The 17,131-nt window shown below is 42.9% G+C and overlaps 3 protein-coding genes across 3 annotated transcripts; all 3 read left to right on the forward strand.

Moving 5' to 3' along the window:
* On the forward strand, nucleotides 1-948 carry LOC136652859 (olfactory receptor 4D1-like). Its single transcript, XM_066629786.1, has one exon. The coding sequence runs from the start codon at nucleotides 1-3 to the stop codon at nucleotides 946-948; it is 948 nt and encodes a 315-aa protein (XP_066485883.1).
* A 3,628-nt stretch (nucleotides 949-4,576) lies between these two features.
* Nucleotides 4,577-5,524, forward strand: LOC136652860 (olfactory receptor 4D1-like). The gene has a single exon (XM_066629787.1). It carries the CDS (start codon nucleotides 4,577-4,579, stop codon nucleotides 5,522-5,524), a length of 948 nt encoding a protein of 315 aa, XP_066485884.1.
* A 4,461-nt stretch (nucleotides 5,525-9,985) lies between these two features.
* On the forward strand, nucleotides 9,986-10,930 carry LOC136652861 (olfactory receptor 4D1-like). Its single transcript, XM_066629789.1, has one exon. It carries the CDS (start codon nucleotides 9,986-9,988, stop codon nucleotides 10,928-10,930), a length of 945 nt encoding a protein of 314 aa, XP_066485886.1.
* Nucleotides 10,931-17,131: the final 6,201 nt, after the last annotated feature.

Genomic DNA, 17,131 nt, shown 5'->3' on the forward strand with positions numbered 1-17,131 from the left:
ATGGCTATGAAGAACCCAAATACAACTGTGACCGAATTTATTCTCTTGGGCTTCTCTCAGAATCTAAAAATACAGTCCATTCTCTTCTTTATCTTTCTTACTATATACATCACAACCTGGCTTGGGAACCTCACCATTATCATGACTGTGATCTATACACCTCGCCTGCACACACCCATGTACTTCCTTCTGGCCAATCTGGCTGTCATAGACATCAGTGACTCCACGGTCACTGCACTCAGAATGCTGTGGAGCTTGATTTCCCATACAAACTCCATCTCCTACGACTGGTGCATCACCCAAATATTCTTCTTTCATTTCACTGGAGGTGCTGTGGTCTTCTTTTTAGTTGTGATGGCTGTTGACAGGTGCATCGCTATTTACAAACCACTGCAATATTTACTTATTATGAGTCAAGGCGTTTGCATAGGCTTGGCGGCAGGAGCTTGGTTGGGTGGCTTTGCTCATTCCATTGTTCAGATCACACTCATAGCTCAGTTACCCTTCTGTGGTCCTAACATTTTGAATAACTTCTACTGTGATGTCCCACAACTCATCAAACTGGCTTGTACAGACACGTATGTCACTGAGCTGCTCATGGTTTCTAACAGTGGTCTGCTCCTCACTTTAATCTTCTGCATCTTGCTTGTATCATACAGTGTCATTCTGGTGAAGATTAGAACACATGTCACAGAAGGCAAGCGCAAAGCCCTCTCCACCTGTGCTGCACAGATCATAGTCATTTGTTTGAATTTTGTTCCTGGAATGTTCATTTATGACCGACCTTTCCAAGTCTTTCAAGTGGACAAAGTAGCCTCAGTCTTGTACACTCTTATCACTCCAATGTTAAACCCAATGATATTCACACTGAGAAACACAGAAATGAAAAACACAATTAGAAAACTGGTTCAAAAATTTATGGCAACCAGAATAACAAAATCCAAATAACGTCTTCCTAATCGACATTGCAGTTCCTAGAATTCCACTGCAACAAAGAACAAAACGTATGACTTCTGTGAGGTGTTCAGGAGAGCAATGAATGAATTGGACTAACTTCACCACGTTTTTGATGAACACCAGAAGTAATGGAGTGGTATCTCAACAAATAATAAGAAGGATACTTTGTGCATAAAATTATGGTTGCTATTGCTGCACCAATGCCGTGCCAACAGGAAACATAGTGCTTTCTGGCGGGTGTGGGGGGAGTCACCGAGGCCTCCTCAAGGTAAGAAAACTTTTGTTCCCTTATCTCAGGGCTGCAGTGGAGCTGTGTCAGTGTTGGAATGTTGGTTAGGATTCAACTGTGAATGTTATTGGGTGTGTGTGTGTGTGTGTGTGTGTGAGAGAGAGAGAGAGAGAGAGAGAGAGAGAGAGAGAGAGAGAGAGAGCATTCTTTTCTGACATTGGCCATTGACATCAACTTTTATCCAATTATGTTATCTAACATTTAGACAATATTTTAATGATCCCCTTGTGACTTTATTCCCCATTCACAACAGAGATTTCTCTGTTGCATTCTGCTTGAGCTTGGTTTTTGCAGTCAAATGAAGGCTCTCTGCAGAAGTCTTCCATCATATATTTGCTTATCAAAATTAATAAATTCACAATTTAAAAAAGGTTTGCAGGCATTATTTGCTATTTGATGCCTTTCTAGGCACATCGTGTGTAGTGTTATAAGATACATTCTGAGAATGCTATAATATTTTTCATTTTGCTTTTCATGAACTACCCTACTCTAGATACCACAGAACCCATGGCATAGTTCGTTATTCTGGTGTATGCAGCATTTGACTCCACTTTCCTGTGATTTGTAAAACAAACAAAACTCTGCTCAGGAGTCACCAAGTGATTGAGAGTTGATTAGTCAGTTTGAAAGCTACGAGATCATGTGAGAACCAGGGGCAGAAAAGTTTTTATTGTAATCTCTGGTCCAAACCCGCTTCCGGAAAAATGGTTAGCCGCCGAGAAGAAAATGAAGTATGTGGGGAGTCCTTGTTGACAGCCACTGTGACTATCCAGGCTTCTGGGCACGTCCTGCTTGGTATGTTGCCTGATGCAATTTGAAGATGTAGCAAAATGAAACTGGTTTATAGAACAAACAATTCGGATGAATTCAGTTTGTCTCAGCTGCATTTCTTTTTTGCATCTTTTTCGCTACTCATGAAATGGAGGGTGGATAATTGTTGCTTTTGTTAGAATTCCCATCCCTTCCCATCACTAGAGTGGATGAAGTTGTCAATTCATTCAGAGTCTATTCATGTGAGGTTGCCAGTCACAAATTTCTGAGTGATGCTAATAGTTACTGGTGAAACACCCAGAAGGGCTGTTATCTCCCATGCATACTCACAAGACCCAGGAACCTTTGGTACTATGCTGCTGTTGTGTTTGCACTTGATTTGGTTTGCACTGGGGTTCAAACTTATGTAGGATTGCCTGTAGCACTTAAATTTGTGAAATGAATGGTTCTGTGCTTACATCTGCTTGAATGAATCTTTGGTCTATGTTACCCACTAGCATATGTGTTGGGAATGGTCATTGTAAAAGGAAAAGATCACTGATGTTCTGCAGGACTGTCTCTTGTTTATTTGTATGTTCTAAGAGTGCAATGAGATTAAAGCAAAACCTGCAGAAAGCCTCTTCAATAGAGGCTTCTAATCCATTCATCTCAGTGGAAAGCATGATTCATATGCTGGGAATATTCACTTGAGAACCTTGTAAAAAGGGGAATAGGGCTTTACAAAATATACTTGGGCTTGTCACCATTCACATTTTGGATGTTTGATGTCGCAGAGATATTTTGCATTGAAAGAATGTAGGATTTGCTTTCTCCATTGTTGTGAATGGGACAGGCTTGGGGAGCTGTGCGTACTCCACATTTTCATCAGATTCCTTGTGTCTGCATGCTGTCTCCTCCAGGATAGTTGCCCATAATAAAGGGGAGAGGATTTTGGTATAGATAGCACCTAACACAGGATCATATAATTGATTGTAAATCAACTTATTGTAAATCAATAAGTGTGGTTCATTTCTAATTCAAAGCTGAACTTCTTTTATTGTTATTTGCAGGGAGGAGGGCACCACACCAATGGCTAGATAATGGATGGGTGTAACAATAGTTTCAAGCCTTGGTAACTGAACAGAACACTTAAGTTCAGACTATGCCAGATGCTAATGGCAAATAACAAGGGATAATCATCATGTCCTAATGCTGAGCTTCAAGGGTGATGGCTAGAAACAGAATACTGAACCCATAAGAACAGCCCTGCTGGATCAGGCCATAGGCCCATCTAGTCCAGCTTCCTGTATTTCACAGTGGCCCACCAGATGCCTTAGGGAGCACAAAAGACATCAAGAGACTTGAATCCTGACGCCCTCCCTTGCAGAGATTTTAGTCTAATACATTTAGAGATTTCTGATGACATATTTAAGATTTCATTAATAAACACAAGTTTGTTTTAAAAATTTTATTTTGATTAGGAGACCAGTTTAATAATCACAAAGGAGGTTATAGCAGAGAAGGGGAAATGCTGTCTCATAGCTGCAGGTGACCAGTGAGTTTTAGGGGAAACAAAACAATGAGTTATGAAAAATATTGAACTACAGTTTTCATAGGGTCTTCAGATTTGGAGGCAATAAACTTGATATCTCAACACCATCTATGAGCATGGTGTTAAGTGGTCCTTTTCATCATATTTATATGAGAGTATAGTCAATGAACAAGACACAAGCATGCTCAGCAAATTGCACAGACTAAGAGTGCAATCCTACCTCACCACTGAGCCGGCTCAGGATCAGCTGACCAGCACAGGAGGGGGGTAGAACAGGTGAAGGGGCATTTTTGGGTGGGGGAGGGTGGAACAAGGGGTGGTTCAGGCCCGGGAGAGGCAGTGCACACCAAATTCTAACCCCCTCCCCCAGGCCCAGCAGCCTTACATGGGCTGCTCAGATTTGTGCCAGTGAAATCACAGGTGCAGATTCAAGTAGCCCCATAGGGGTGACTGGGGCTCAACATGGGGTAAGGGAAAACAAATATCCCCTTACCCTAATTTTACCTTCAGCCTGCACCTAGCCTGTGCTGAAAACAGCAAAGGCCAGTCAGCCTGCCTGTTCCAGCACATGTGAGGACTGGGCTATAAAATTGGCTTATTTTTTATCCTACTCATAATTGATAGACTCTTTTGTTAAGCATTACCAAATGTAAAGCCCTAATGGCATGGACTTCATGATCCTTAGGTTCCAGACAAAGAACAGACTCCAAGACCCATCTCCTAATTAGTGATGAAGAACGGTCAGATGTTTTGGAAGCTGTCAAGAAAAGAATACCGCATCTTGCTACATTAACAAGAATGCGCGTTAACCAATGACTTGCAGTGGCAAGTGGGTGATGTCAAGGACCAGCTACAGAGATTCAAATATTGAGATGCCTGGTGTTCCAACCCTCTCCAACCAAAACCAGTTCAAAACAAATGCTTCAATTATTATACAACTGAACCAACACAGGAGATATGATGTTACTTCAGCAGCTTATCATCAATGTGTTACTGTAAACTCTGCACATAGATTGTGAAGATCCCAGATGGCTCAGAGCAACCACACTTCAGAAGTGACAGAATTTGTTCTGTTGGGCCTCACCCAGAGTCCCAATTTAAAAGTAATCCTCTTCCTGGTTTTTCTCACTGTCTATATAATGACCTGGCTCGGAAACCTCACCATCATCATGACAGTGATCTTCACGCACCAGCTCCACACACCCATGTACTTCCTATTGGCCAACCTTGCCTTCATGGACATCAGTGATTCCACAGTCACTGCGCTCAAGATGTTGCAAGGCCTCATCACACATTCCAACACTATCTCCTACAACTGGTGCACTGCCCAAATGTTCTTTTTCCACTTCACAGCTTCTTCTGTGGATTTCCTCCTTGTAGTGATGGCTGTTGATCGGTACATAGCTATCTACAAGCCATTGCAATACTTACTTATCATGAACCAAGCAGTATGTATACGTTTAGTAGCAGGAGCGTGGCTGGGTGGCTTTGTTCACTCCATTGTCCAGATGGCCATTTTCATTCAGCTACCATTCTGTGGGCCTAACATTTTGGACAATTTCTTCTGTGACATCCCACAAGTCATCAAACTGGTTTGTATAGACACGTACGCCATTGAGCTGCTGATGGTTGCTAACAGTGGATTAATTGTTGCAGTGATGTTCTTTGTCTTACTGATTTCATATGCTGTTATTTTGGTAAAAATTAGAACCCATGTCACAGAAAGTAAACACAAAGCTCTTTCTACCTGCACTACACAGATCATAGTACTGAGTTTAAATTTTGGACCTGCAATATTCATTTATGATCGGCCTTTCAAGGTATTTCCAGGAGATAAGATTGTTTCTGTAATGTACACTCTTATCACCCCCATGTTGAACTCTATGATCTTCACTCTGAGAAATACAGAAATGAGGAATAGTATTAGAAAACTAAAAAGAAAAATTTTGTCTTCAAGAAATAGAACCTTCGATTAAAAAAAACCAAAATTTTGGTTTTTCCCAAATCCTGGAGCCCCCTTCATTGGGCAATCAATAACCGGCCTATTGAACAAGTCAAATCCTTTAAATACCTTGGCATTTTTCTACATTATCAACTTAAGTGGTCTTTTCATAGGAACTCTGTGATAGCCTCTTCCCCACATCTAATTGGGGCGATAACCAAATTCCACCATACTGCCGAGAATCAGTATGTCCTGGCTATGCTTCATGATTTTAATACTAAAATGGTTAGTCGCCTGCTTTACAGAGTTCCTATTTGGATTCATGCCTTATCTAACAAAGTTGATCAGTTGGCCGCCTCCTTTTATAGACGGATCCTTGAGGTCCCCAATTATATTAAACTGTCCACCTTGTCCTTTGAGTTGGGCACCCATCTCCCTTCAACTATGGCCTGGAAATTTACTTTTAAACTTTGGTTACGTCTTTTTTTTTAAGACTGATCCTGACTCTCTTCTTGCTCATTTTCTTAAAGACCCTTTTCAATCTTTCTGGTCTTCTCTCTGTATATCTAAATTAGCCTCTATTGGCATTCTTTTAGACTCTCTTTTTAATAGTAATTTTAATCAGGCGCTATCCCTTATTTATGAAAGACTTAGTGAGTCTGAATATTCATGGTTATCTTCTAATTTGAATTGGGTATGCTCTCCTATCTATTATGGAATTTTCCCCTCTTTTGCCACCCGCTATTCTTATTTCCAGTTCCTTACGAATCCCCTTGAGAGGAGGGCTTTTATGTTAGCCCAGTTAAATATTTTCCCTTCTGCAGTGCTGAACGGTCGTTATTCTCAGATACCTTTTGACCAAAGGTGTTGCAATCACTGTGGCATTGAGCCTGACTCTGTCACTCACTTTCTTTGCGTTTGCCCTGTGTTTAGCAAGCTCCGCCGCTCTATTCTGGACCCTGTTCTCTCCAGCTATTCTGCCCCCCCATCTGTTTGCAGCATTTCTCTTACATGACTTTTTGCAAGAAACGACGACGCTTGTTGCCAAGTTCCTCGTAAAAGTTTTTATTTTTAACAGCCCAAGGCAGCCCTGACTGGCATGTTTGTGTGAGCATTTCCCATGCGGTAGCTTCTGTGCTTATTTTATTTGTGGGTTATATTTATGATCATGTATTTATTATGTATGATGCCAATAAAGGTTGTTGGAGTGTGAACCTTCCATTGGTAGAGATCTTTGCTGTCCTGGCTTCTATTCAGAATTCTGGTGGAACCAAGTGCATAATAGTTGTAGGTTCTTGGAATGATCCAAATACATCTAGATAATGATGCTTTCACAGGTATTGAGAACTTCTTGCAGCTCTTTTGAAAGGCAGAAAGTAAAAATAAATTAAAGAACAAAGTATACGAAAACATTTATTATGGAACTGTTTGATACTGTATAACTGACTGGGTGAGTGGGAAATCAGAAAATATGATCAGAAAATATTTAAAGTGTGCTGATTGTAACAAATAAATGCAGGTTGAAAAATACAGAATTTGTTGGTTTACTTTTCTATAATGTATCCCTTCTTTAAATCGACATAAAATGCTTTGTTGCTATTTTCTCAGTTGTTGAACCAAATGAAGTATTTAAAAACAACAACAACAATCTGGGCCTCGATTCCCATTAGCCAAGATTCGAAGTTCCTTGTGAATGAGTTGAATATTCCAGGGAGGGGATGGGATTGCTAGTTTTCTTTCCAAATACAGTTCTTTCTGTGACATCAGAAATCTCTTTGGATTGTTCCCTGACCTTATAAATGATGGCAGTCTAGACCCACAATTTGCAACCAGTGTTCCACAAATGGTCTACAGGTGTGCCATGGGAGTTTGAAGGAGGGTCATTTATTAGCAGGGCAATTGGGGAATGTGAGCCACCACCAGCTGTGTGGTGTGCCTTTTCAATTGACAACAAATGGACGGTGTGCCTTGAAAATTACAGTGCCTTGTCAGCGTGCCCTGACATGAAAAATGAAAATCACTGGTCTAGACTGGCCATTTTCATGCATTCATTCATGTAGAATGAATGGACTTAGGGAGCAGGAGGGCATCACCGTGGTAGACTGTCAGCCCAATCCTGAACTGCCCGGGGCGCGTGGCTGCGGCAGTGCCAAAAATGGCTGCCACCGCATCCTACACGCTTCAGGCAGCTGCTAGTGGCTCCTCAGGAGAAATGGACTTTAGTCCCCTTCCCCCAGGTAAAGAGAGTAGCCCTGCAATGGGGCTACTCGATTCACTGCCAACCAAAAGGTCAGCGATGAATCAAGAGCCACTGTGTAAGGCAGCAAGTCCAACATGGAGGCTCTGGATCCCAAGGAGCATCGCTCCACTGGTCCCGCCTCCCTCCCTCCCTGCTCCCTCCCCTAGCATGCCTCTTCCCACCCTCTCTCCACCCTCCACCTGCCTCCCCCCTCCCCAGAACACCTTCTCCCACACCTCCACTTGCCTCTCTGCTGCTCGGCGATCCATGTGACCGCAGAGCAGCAGAGGTCAGGTGCCCACCTGGTGGAAGCCCAGTGCCGGCCAGTGCTGGGCTACCACCGGTGCTCGCCTGGCATAGGACCTGCAAACTTGCCTTACGGCATGTTTGCAACAGTGCGCACTGGCGGTGAGCCAGAACGCCGAGCCCAGCTTTGGGCTCTCAATCTCTTGGCTCTATCCATGTTCATTAGGACATGTGTCAGAATACCTGCAAGTTAGATGTATACATGGGGAATCCTTCCCAAGTGCTACCATATCTTCTCTATGCACCTACACACTGTGAGAATGATGCCCTGGAAAAGAAAGTTGTTTTGCTTTGATCTCTGGTGGCTTGATATCATACGCAGATGCTATCATTTGATGGCAAGAAAATTGGGTACATATACATTAGCTATATATCTGAAATGAGTAGAGTGATTTCTATAAGCTCCATCCTCTAATTGGGCTTCTATCACAATTTTGTTCTGGTCTCAATGAACGTGGAAGTGAACAAAACCATTTTAACGATCTCCCTTGGGTTTGGATCCTTCAATTCCCCCACCAACATATTCAAGTTGTGACAATGTTCAAAGGAGACTTCAAAATGTCCTCATTGTTATCAGACACCTGAATACAGGATCAGTCTGTGCAACTCCAGAAATGCCTTCAGATGCAAACTCTACAAGAGGTTTTCTTTTATCTTTAGGAGTTAATGAGTCAACTCCTCAGAACACCTCATGCTCTTAATTGCTACAAATTCTTCACGACTGGAAATGATTCTTTTTCCATTTTCTGGAACCAGAATTTCTGTCTTTCATCCTGATCTGTTCCTTAACAATGACAGAAGGTAGCACTAAATAACACTGAATATACAGGCTGCGATTTGATTGGCATGCTGTACAGTAACGTTGTTTTTTGAATGTGTGCATTCACCCAGTGGGAAAACTATGCTTTTTCTAAATGAACGAATCCTGCCTAGATCAATTTGGATGTTCCCGATCAGAAAATATCCAGGAAACTGATCATTTGACTGTGTTTAACACATAAATTCCCTTATGATTTCACTTTAAAAAGATGGTATGTTTCTTTAGTTTATAGCAAGGTGGAGATATGTGTACACAAGTGATAACAGCCGCTTCATTCTGTTAGGAGTAAGCTGAAGAATGTTGATATCACAGAATCTGGAGTATATCAATGGAAATGTTAAATTATAACATTCAGATTGCTTTTATCTTCATAATCCTCACATCTAGCACACATACACAATAACAGACTGTGTACAATTATACCGAACAGAAGACGTTGTTGATATTTTTGTCACTCGATTAAAGGATATTTTTGATTTGAAATGGATGCATAGCACCTAGTATATATATGAGAGCTGAAAAGCAGAAGTAAAAACTGTACTAACAGACTGTCAGCACACTCCTATGCATTTCTCCTCGGAAGTAAGTCCCATTGAGTTTAACAGTGCTTACTCCCAAGTAAATGTGCAAAGGATTGCAGCCTGAACAACAGTTTCAGTTGGACAATGAATTATACAAGTATGTTGATATTCAAGGAATAATGTGGGTTTACTGGATGTAATAATAATTGCCTTACGGCATTTTCTTAGCCATGGTAAGGCTTCGTCTATTCTCTAATAAATGACTTGGCGTATGGCCAGTGTGCCTAGGTTTGAACTTTGCAAAATGTGAAAAATCTCCAAGGAGAGCGTGCTATGTACTGCTAAAGCTATGACTGACAAACTCATGTGGCTTGCAGTGGGAGTTTGATGTGCCACATTTGTGCCACTGGATTGTGATCTAGTGATTGTGTTCAGTGTCCTCTACAGTGCATACTATGCCTAGGTTCATGGAAGTTTTCAGTGTGTAGCATTTATGACCAGGGATTGATGGTGGGTTGTTTTGGAAGACTCTTGGTGCTGTGACTTTCATTGTTCCTCAGTGACAAACATTTTGTGTCTATAATGATTACTTCTTCAACTGGGTGCTAAATGGAGAACAATACAATGAAAGTGACAGAATTTATCCTTGTGGGTCTCTCTCAGAATCCAAAAGTACAGTCCGCCCTTTTCTTCCTTTTCCTCCTCATCTATAGCACAACCTGGATTGGAAACATCACCATTATAATCACCGTCATCACCACACCCAACCTCCACACACCCATGTACTTTCTGCTAGCAAACCTGGCTGTCATAGACATCAGTGAATCATCAGTCACCTCCCTCAAGATGTTGTGGGACCTCTTCTTCCATACCCATATTATTTCCTACAACTGGTGCATTGCCCAAATCTTCTTCATCCATTTAACTGGGGGTGCGGTGGTCTTTTTGCTAGTGGTAATGGCTATTGACAGATACATAGCAATCTACAAGCCCCTGAGATATTTGATGATCATGGACACAGGCGTTTGTATTAGTTTGGTAGCAGGTGCTTGGCTGGGAGGTTTTGCTCACTCCATCGTCCAGATTGGAATTCTCATTCAGCTCCCCTTCTGTGGTCCTAACGTCTTGGACAATTTCTACTGTGACATCCCTCAGCTCATCAAACTGGCATGCACTGACACATACATCACTGAACTCCTGATGGTTTCCAACAGTGGGCTACTGCTGACATTAATCTTCTTTGTCTTACTTGTGTCATACACTGTCATCTTGGTGAAGATTAGAACACACGTCACAGAAGGCAAGCACAAAGCCCTCTCCACTTGTGCTGCACAGATCATGGTGATGAGCTTGAATTTTGTTCCAGGAATGTTCATTTACGACCGACCTTTCCAAGTATTTCCAGGAGACAAGATCGTCTCTGTCCTCTACACTCTCTTTACTCCGATGCTGAATTCAATGATCTTCACTTTCCGCAACACAGAGATGAAAAACACAGTCAGGAAGCGAATGAGAGCATTTTGGCTTTCCAAAAGGACAGAACCACCACAGTGACTTTGTCACAAAGAGCTGTCAAGGACTGTTTAGGCTTCCTCTCCTTTTCATTAACATCTTTTAAATAATTGGCATGAATTCAAACCCACACATCAGTGAATTAATGGCGCTTGTGGGTGCCACATGAAGTAAACATGTTGGTGCTCCACTCATCGCGCTTGGGTTGACCTTACCTGGCCTGCTACATTGTGTGAGGCTGAAGTGCAATTTTGCAAGCCGCCAATTGGTGCTTTGCACTTGGGGAGAGTCTCACTGAATGTTAATCAGTGCTCTGAGGTTTCTCCGCAATCTGGCTCCAGATTTTGAACCCCCCACACCACCCCTCCTTTGTACAGTCTGAGAGCAACTGGTAAGAATTTTTGCTGCCTGCCTCCTTGATTGGCCTTAGCAGGCAGTTCTTTCACCTATCCAAGACTGCCATTTGTTTCTTTATTTACGTCTCTTTTGGGCAAGTGTCATGTGGATCAGGGAAAAAGTTGTAGGGATTTCAGTGTGCAACCTGAGGTAAGCAAAGGCTAGTAGGTGAGCCAGTGCCACTTTTCAGAAGCTTGCAATCTTAGAGAGGCTGGATGGTGAGCCCTCAGACTTGGATTGCAAAGGTAGATTTAGAAGCATTCCACCTTGGGGGAGTCAGTGCACAATTCAGCTGCCTTGTCGTTTTGGGGTAGATGTAGAGAAGCTTGGGCCATCTAAGGACAGGCCACAGTTTTGAGTCAGGGTGGGAATATTATTATTATTATTATTATTATTATTATTATTATTATTATTATTATTATTATTATTATTATTAACAGTTTTTTTTAAGATAGAGCATTATCTGCATATCAACACTTTAGGTGGCTTATGTTATTATATCAAGGAATGGCCTCCAGATATCCTCAAATATATCCATGTGCAATTGACGTCGATATGCTCGAATACTGATAAATGCAAAATACCGTCCATCCATTGGGCACATGTAGGTGGGCATCCTTCCTTCCAATGAAGTAATATAAGTCTTTTTGCTATTGTGAGTGTGAAGGAAAACCAGACCACACTCCTTAACGGCCGTGTAATCTCTTTATTACTTTCAGGGTGAACACATAGCCATAAACCCTTATGGTCACTTGGCACCCGCAGGCCTATCCAAGACCGGTTGCCAAATAGCTCTTAAACCGCAGAGCTTCCAATCCTGGTAGCCAGGTCAAATTTGGGGAACCCTCCCCTGAGTCGTACCCCAGTCCTCCAGGGTACACCCCAGACACACTGCATTGCCGCCCACAACCAGTCCCTGTGGCTTCTCCAATCCCAATAATCCAGTCAGTTGTAATAAGTAGGATTTATTGAATAAATGTTTAAAGAATAGTTAGACAGACAGCACTGCATCAGTCAAAAGTTTAGGAATTTAGAGAAGAGCACACCTATACAATACAACACCCAGCCTAATAAAACAATAACAACTAACTCCTAACTCTGACTATCACTCACCAAAGTCTTAGCTTTCCAAAGTCCAATCTGACCCATCTTGCTGCAGACAAGTTGGGTCGCTCTTGCCAGAGTGGTCAAGGGTCTCAGGCCCCCTCAGCCAGAGACCAAGCTAGCACAAAAGAAACTCTTCTCCCTCACCTTTATAGGTCTCCTGACCCATCCACCAATCAGAACTCGGTTCCAGCCAAACATTCTAGGGGTGGACGTGCCACAAGCCTTCTTACTCATGGTGGAATCCCCCCTCCCAACCTGAGACGTTCACAGCTGAACCCTGTTGTTAATCAAGTTGGCCTTGAAGCCCACTTGGTACAATATCAGTGGGCCCTGTGAAGTGGCCTCCTCCACAGTTCTCCCAAGCCTGGTATGCACTAATTGGAAGTTGGTTACAGCTGGGGCCCTGCACTTGGGCCTAATGACATGGCTATAAGTAGACACTTTCCTTGTTCAGATGTTACCTGGCCATTAAATTCTCCCCTTTTTGTCACAGTGAGGGCACAGAGAGTCCATTTCAATTGTCCAGGTGTGAGTCTCCAAATAATGGGTAGATAATTGAGAATTACATACATGTCCGTAAAAATTAAAGGTTTTTGTAGCACAGTCTTGATAATGTTAATTATTTCATCCCAAAATCTTATGACCACAGGACAAGACCACAACAAAGGTGTAAGCATTGCATTCAAACATGAGCATCGCGAACATCTAGATTCATTACTAAATCCTTTAGCCTCTGTGGTGTCCAATCTATTCTAAAGAGTATTTTTTGCTGTACTAGGCGCAATCTAAAATCTCTAGATATTGCGGGTATATTCTTAAGTGCCACCTCCCATTGCTCACCCAGGATAGAATGTTCCAATTCAGAATTCCATTTAGTTCGGAGTAAATGTGTATCAAACTTAGTTCATGACATTAGAGATTTATAAACAAATATTACTGGCTTCTTCGTATCAACGAACTGCATAACTACGTCTAGAAGTGGGGGTGTTTGTGAGGCAGATAGTGCAGAGGGACCAAATTTAGAAACTAAGAAGTGTTGCAATTGTAAACTTTGCCAGCTAGAAGACTTTGGAAGGTCATACTGTTATTAACAGTATTTATATACTGCTTTACATTGGAAAGTTCCCAAAGCGGTTTACAGAGAAAATCAAACAAATAACTAACGGCTCCCTGTCCCTGTTACAATCTAAAAAGATGCAAAAGAACAGCAGCAGACAGCCACTAGAAAGACAGTGCTGGGGTGAGGAGGGCCAGTTACTCTCCCCCTGCTAAATGAAAGAAGAGCACCCACTTAGAAAGTGCCTCTAATCCAGTTAGCAGGGGTTAGCAGGAATAGGGTTTTTGGGAATAGGTGGCTGTTTGTTGTTTCCCTAAAGGCCTGATCCTTAGGATCCAGCTGTCTGCTGGTGCTGAATGTCAGAAATGTGCTGTAAGTCATGCCTGCGAGACACACAGCTGGGTCAGTGCTGGCACTGGCACAGCGCCGGTTTGCACTGAGCCAATGCCGGCCAGATACCCATTGCATGTTGCCCGGAGCTCTTTCCTTGCTCTGGGTGCAGGAGAGGTAAGTGGGGGTGGGGAAAGGGCGGGGGAAGGTAGGGAGAGCAATGGGAGCAAGGCGGGTGGGGGTGGGACTAGTGGAGCTCTGCTCCTCTCGATCCAGAACTCCACGTTGGGCCTCCTGGTCTGACACGAGACCTCTCAACCCTGTGCTGGATAAATAGCAAGTGCAAACACATTGAGTAGCCACATTGTGGAGCCTGCTCCCTTATTTCAACTTGGACTTGTGCCAGCGATATCACTGGTGCTGGTCCAAGTTGTTGCATTGCGGCTGCTGGGGTTTACAAACGGGCAAAGGGGCAAATGTCCCCCTACACCAAGGAGATCCACAGCAACCACAGTTCCCCTGGGGGACTCAACGTTGCCCATGCTGGTGTAGCTGCATTGCCATGCAGGAATTTAATTAGGACTGGGCTTATGATTCTCTTTCTTCTCAAACAAATACCGTGTTCTAGGGAAACAGACTGGAATACCCTGTAGAAGTATAAAGAAGCAGGCAGTCTCCCACTCTGGACTGGAACAGCAACATATTTCTTCCAAAAGCCAGAAAACAACAGCCACCTGTTTTCAATCCATTTTTTTTCTTGTAATACCACATCCAATCAACTATAAAAATCAACTAAATAAAAGTAAAAATTATCTTTGGGACATTCACATCTGAAGGGGGCCATATCCTATCTGTAACAGCACCTTTACCACTTCCATACATAAAATGTCTTGGTCCATTACCAGCATATCAGGTAGCTTCTTAAAATTCCAGTTTCTTTGCAGTGTTGTTAAGATACCAAATTCTTCACATGCCTTGCCATATTCCCACAGAAAGTTAGCAAACTTTCTTCATAGAGCAATCCCCAGAGATGAAATGGTTGCTTTGTCTCACGTTCTGTCAACACGTGATAATGCTTTCAATCAGCGACTTGGGTGGGAATCTTTACATAAGACTAGACTTGTGTAGCAAATCTCTCTTTGATCACAGAGGCATTTGTTGTTTTGGGGTGCCCAGGCCAGAAACTGGAAGGGAGCTCAAAATACAGAGTCAAGATGTGATTTCCAGCTCAAATTGGAGACAGCTTATTCTGGAGACTAAAAGCAAAACAGGTCAGTACAATCAGGCAGTTGCTTTTCTGCCATTTTTTTAACTGATTGCTTTAAAGAAGGAGAGACGAAAGCCAACAGGATAAAGTGAAACTTGATGTTATCAAAACACCTGCACATATAAAATATGAAATTAAGCACCTCTTTGCCCCTTTAGCTCAGTGATCTCTGCAGGTAATAGGAAGATTGTTTAGCAGCTCAGAGAGATTTCAATTATATATAATATTGTTGAAGACATCCATAATTGTTCCTTCTTTTGTTCTTCCTTTCTCACGCTACCCCAACCCAGAATAGACTCAGAATGATCCTCGTAATGACTCTGTAAATACACAGTAATTCCACACAGTGAGAGTGTGCATTTACTCAGGCTACTCTTCCTACCCCCTACAGTGTCACTGACTAGTCCCAGTGCAGGGAAAGGCTGCTGGATTCTAGCTGCCCTTTGAGTGTCCTTCCAAGTCCTGGCTGCAGGAGAATGTGACAGGATCCTAGCCTCTTCTCTCACATGCTGTGCTGTTTCTCCTGGATGGGCTGTTTGCTGCCTCAGGACTCACTGATAGATCAACAACAGAAGCCAGGTCTAGTCAACGCTGGGGTGTCACCAGACACAGTCTAATTCCTCCGTACCTGCTTCATCCTGTGTCAGACTATTGGTCTACCTGGCTAAGCGTTGCCACTGGCTAACAGTGGCTCTCAGACAGACACTTTACCTAGAGATGGTGGGGATTGAACCTGGGCCCTTCAGCATGCAAAGCAGGTGCTCTATCACTGCTACAGTTCCTTCCCTAAGAAAGGTATGCACCTGCAACTTCTAGTATGTTCTATGAGTGCCTATAGACAAAGAGAGTGGGGTCATGGATCCCATCCACTTGTTGAATTCAAGAGTGCTAAGGTGGATGCTTGGAGCCAAGTCAGGGGCTTCTTCCCTTCTCCTCACATCACAGTGAAACTCTGTATAGCTTGTCTATGACTGCAATGTGTGTAAATGGAGCCTCAGTTGGAATTGAGGGCCTCTTGCTCAGTGTCTTGCTGCAGAGACTGACAGTGCAAAGGATTTCTCTTGGTCCCTCTGCTAATTAAAGGGGGAATGGCACTGAAAAGAAGTACATATGCAAGCTACTGCAGTCATGTTTCCACAATTTAATTGGATTTTTAAAAATATCATAACTCTACAAACCACATGCAGTTTTCCAAATGGAAATGCCACTATCAATCCCTATTGGTGTAAGAACAATTTTAAAATAGCAAAGTGCTAACTCATTACCCAGTAGTACTCTGTTACCTCTCCCAAACTCTGAGGGCATGGCGGTGTGCCCCGATTCAATGCTCTGAACGGAAGGTGCAGAAACAGTTGTTCATTGCAGGTTAACCAAGCAAGCCTCAAGGAGAACGTTCTCAGATCATGTGCAAAGTTCAGCTGGACGCAGCCAGCCTTTCATACTCAGTTCAGAGCAATACAATTCAACAGGTAGAAGCTCAGTAAATTTCCACTCCTGCTTCACCCAAGCTCCCCTTTACCCCCCCCCCCCATTCTGGTGGTAGTGGTGTCCTTCCTCCGTACACATTTCACTGCACTTGCAAGATAACAGGTGTTTACATAGACCAGCTCCATTTGGTCTTCAAGGACCAAGGTACTGGGAAACTGGGCACGGGGTGAGGGCATGAAGCCACTACTTAGTATGCAAAAGGTTTGTAAGCATTTAGTTTTACTCTTCTCTCTAAGCATGGAGTCACTGTTGTTAAAGCATACAGCCCCCCCTCCCACTCTGCTCTCTCTGAATCTGGAAACATTTAGATGTAAAGCGTGAACTATATCACTAAGCTACCGTTAGAAGGGGGAGGCGGTGAAGGTGGTCAGTGGCACAAATCTCATCTCCTCCATATATACAGGTGTACTAAGTTGAACATCAGTATAGAAGTCATGAGTTCCATCTCCACCTGCCATCATTTTGCAGCTGGTGGTCCACAAGGTTCTAGAAAAAAAATCAATCCTGAGGTTCTTCCTTCCCCGTGGTTGGGAAGCATGTTTAGGAAGAAGGACTGTGCCACACCCTGTGTCTAGTGGATAGTGAGGATCTTCTATTT

The sequence above is a fragment of the Tiliqua scincoides genome, chromosome 5 (assembly GCF_035046505.1).
Source record: "Tiliqua scincoides isolate rTilSci1 chromosome 5, rTilSci1.hap2, whole genome shotgun sequence".
Taxonomy (NCBI): Eukaryota; Metazoa; Chordata; class Lepidosauria; order Squamata; family Scincidae; genus Tiliqua; species Tiliqua scincoides.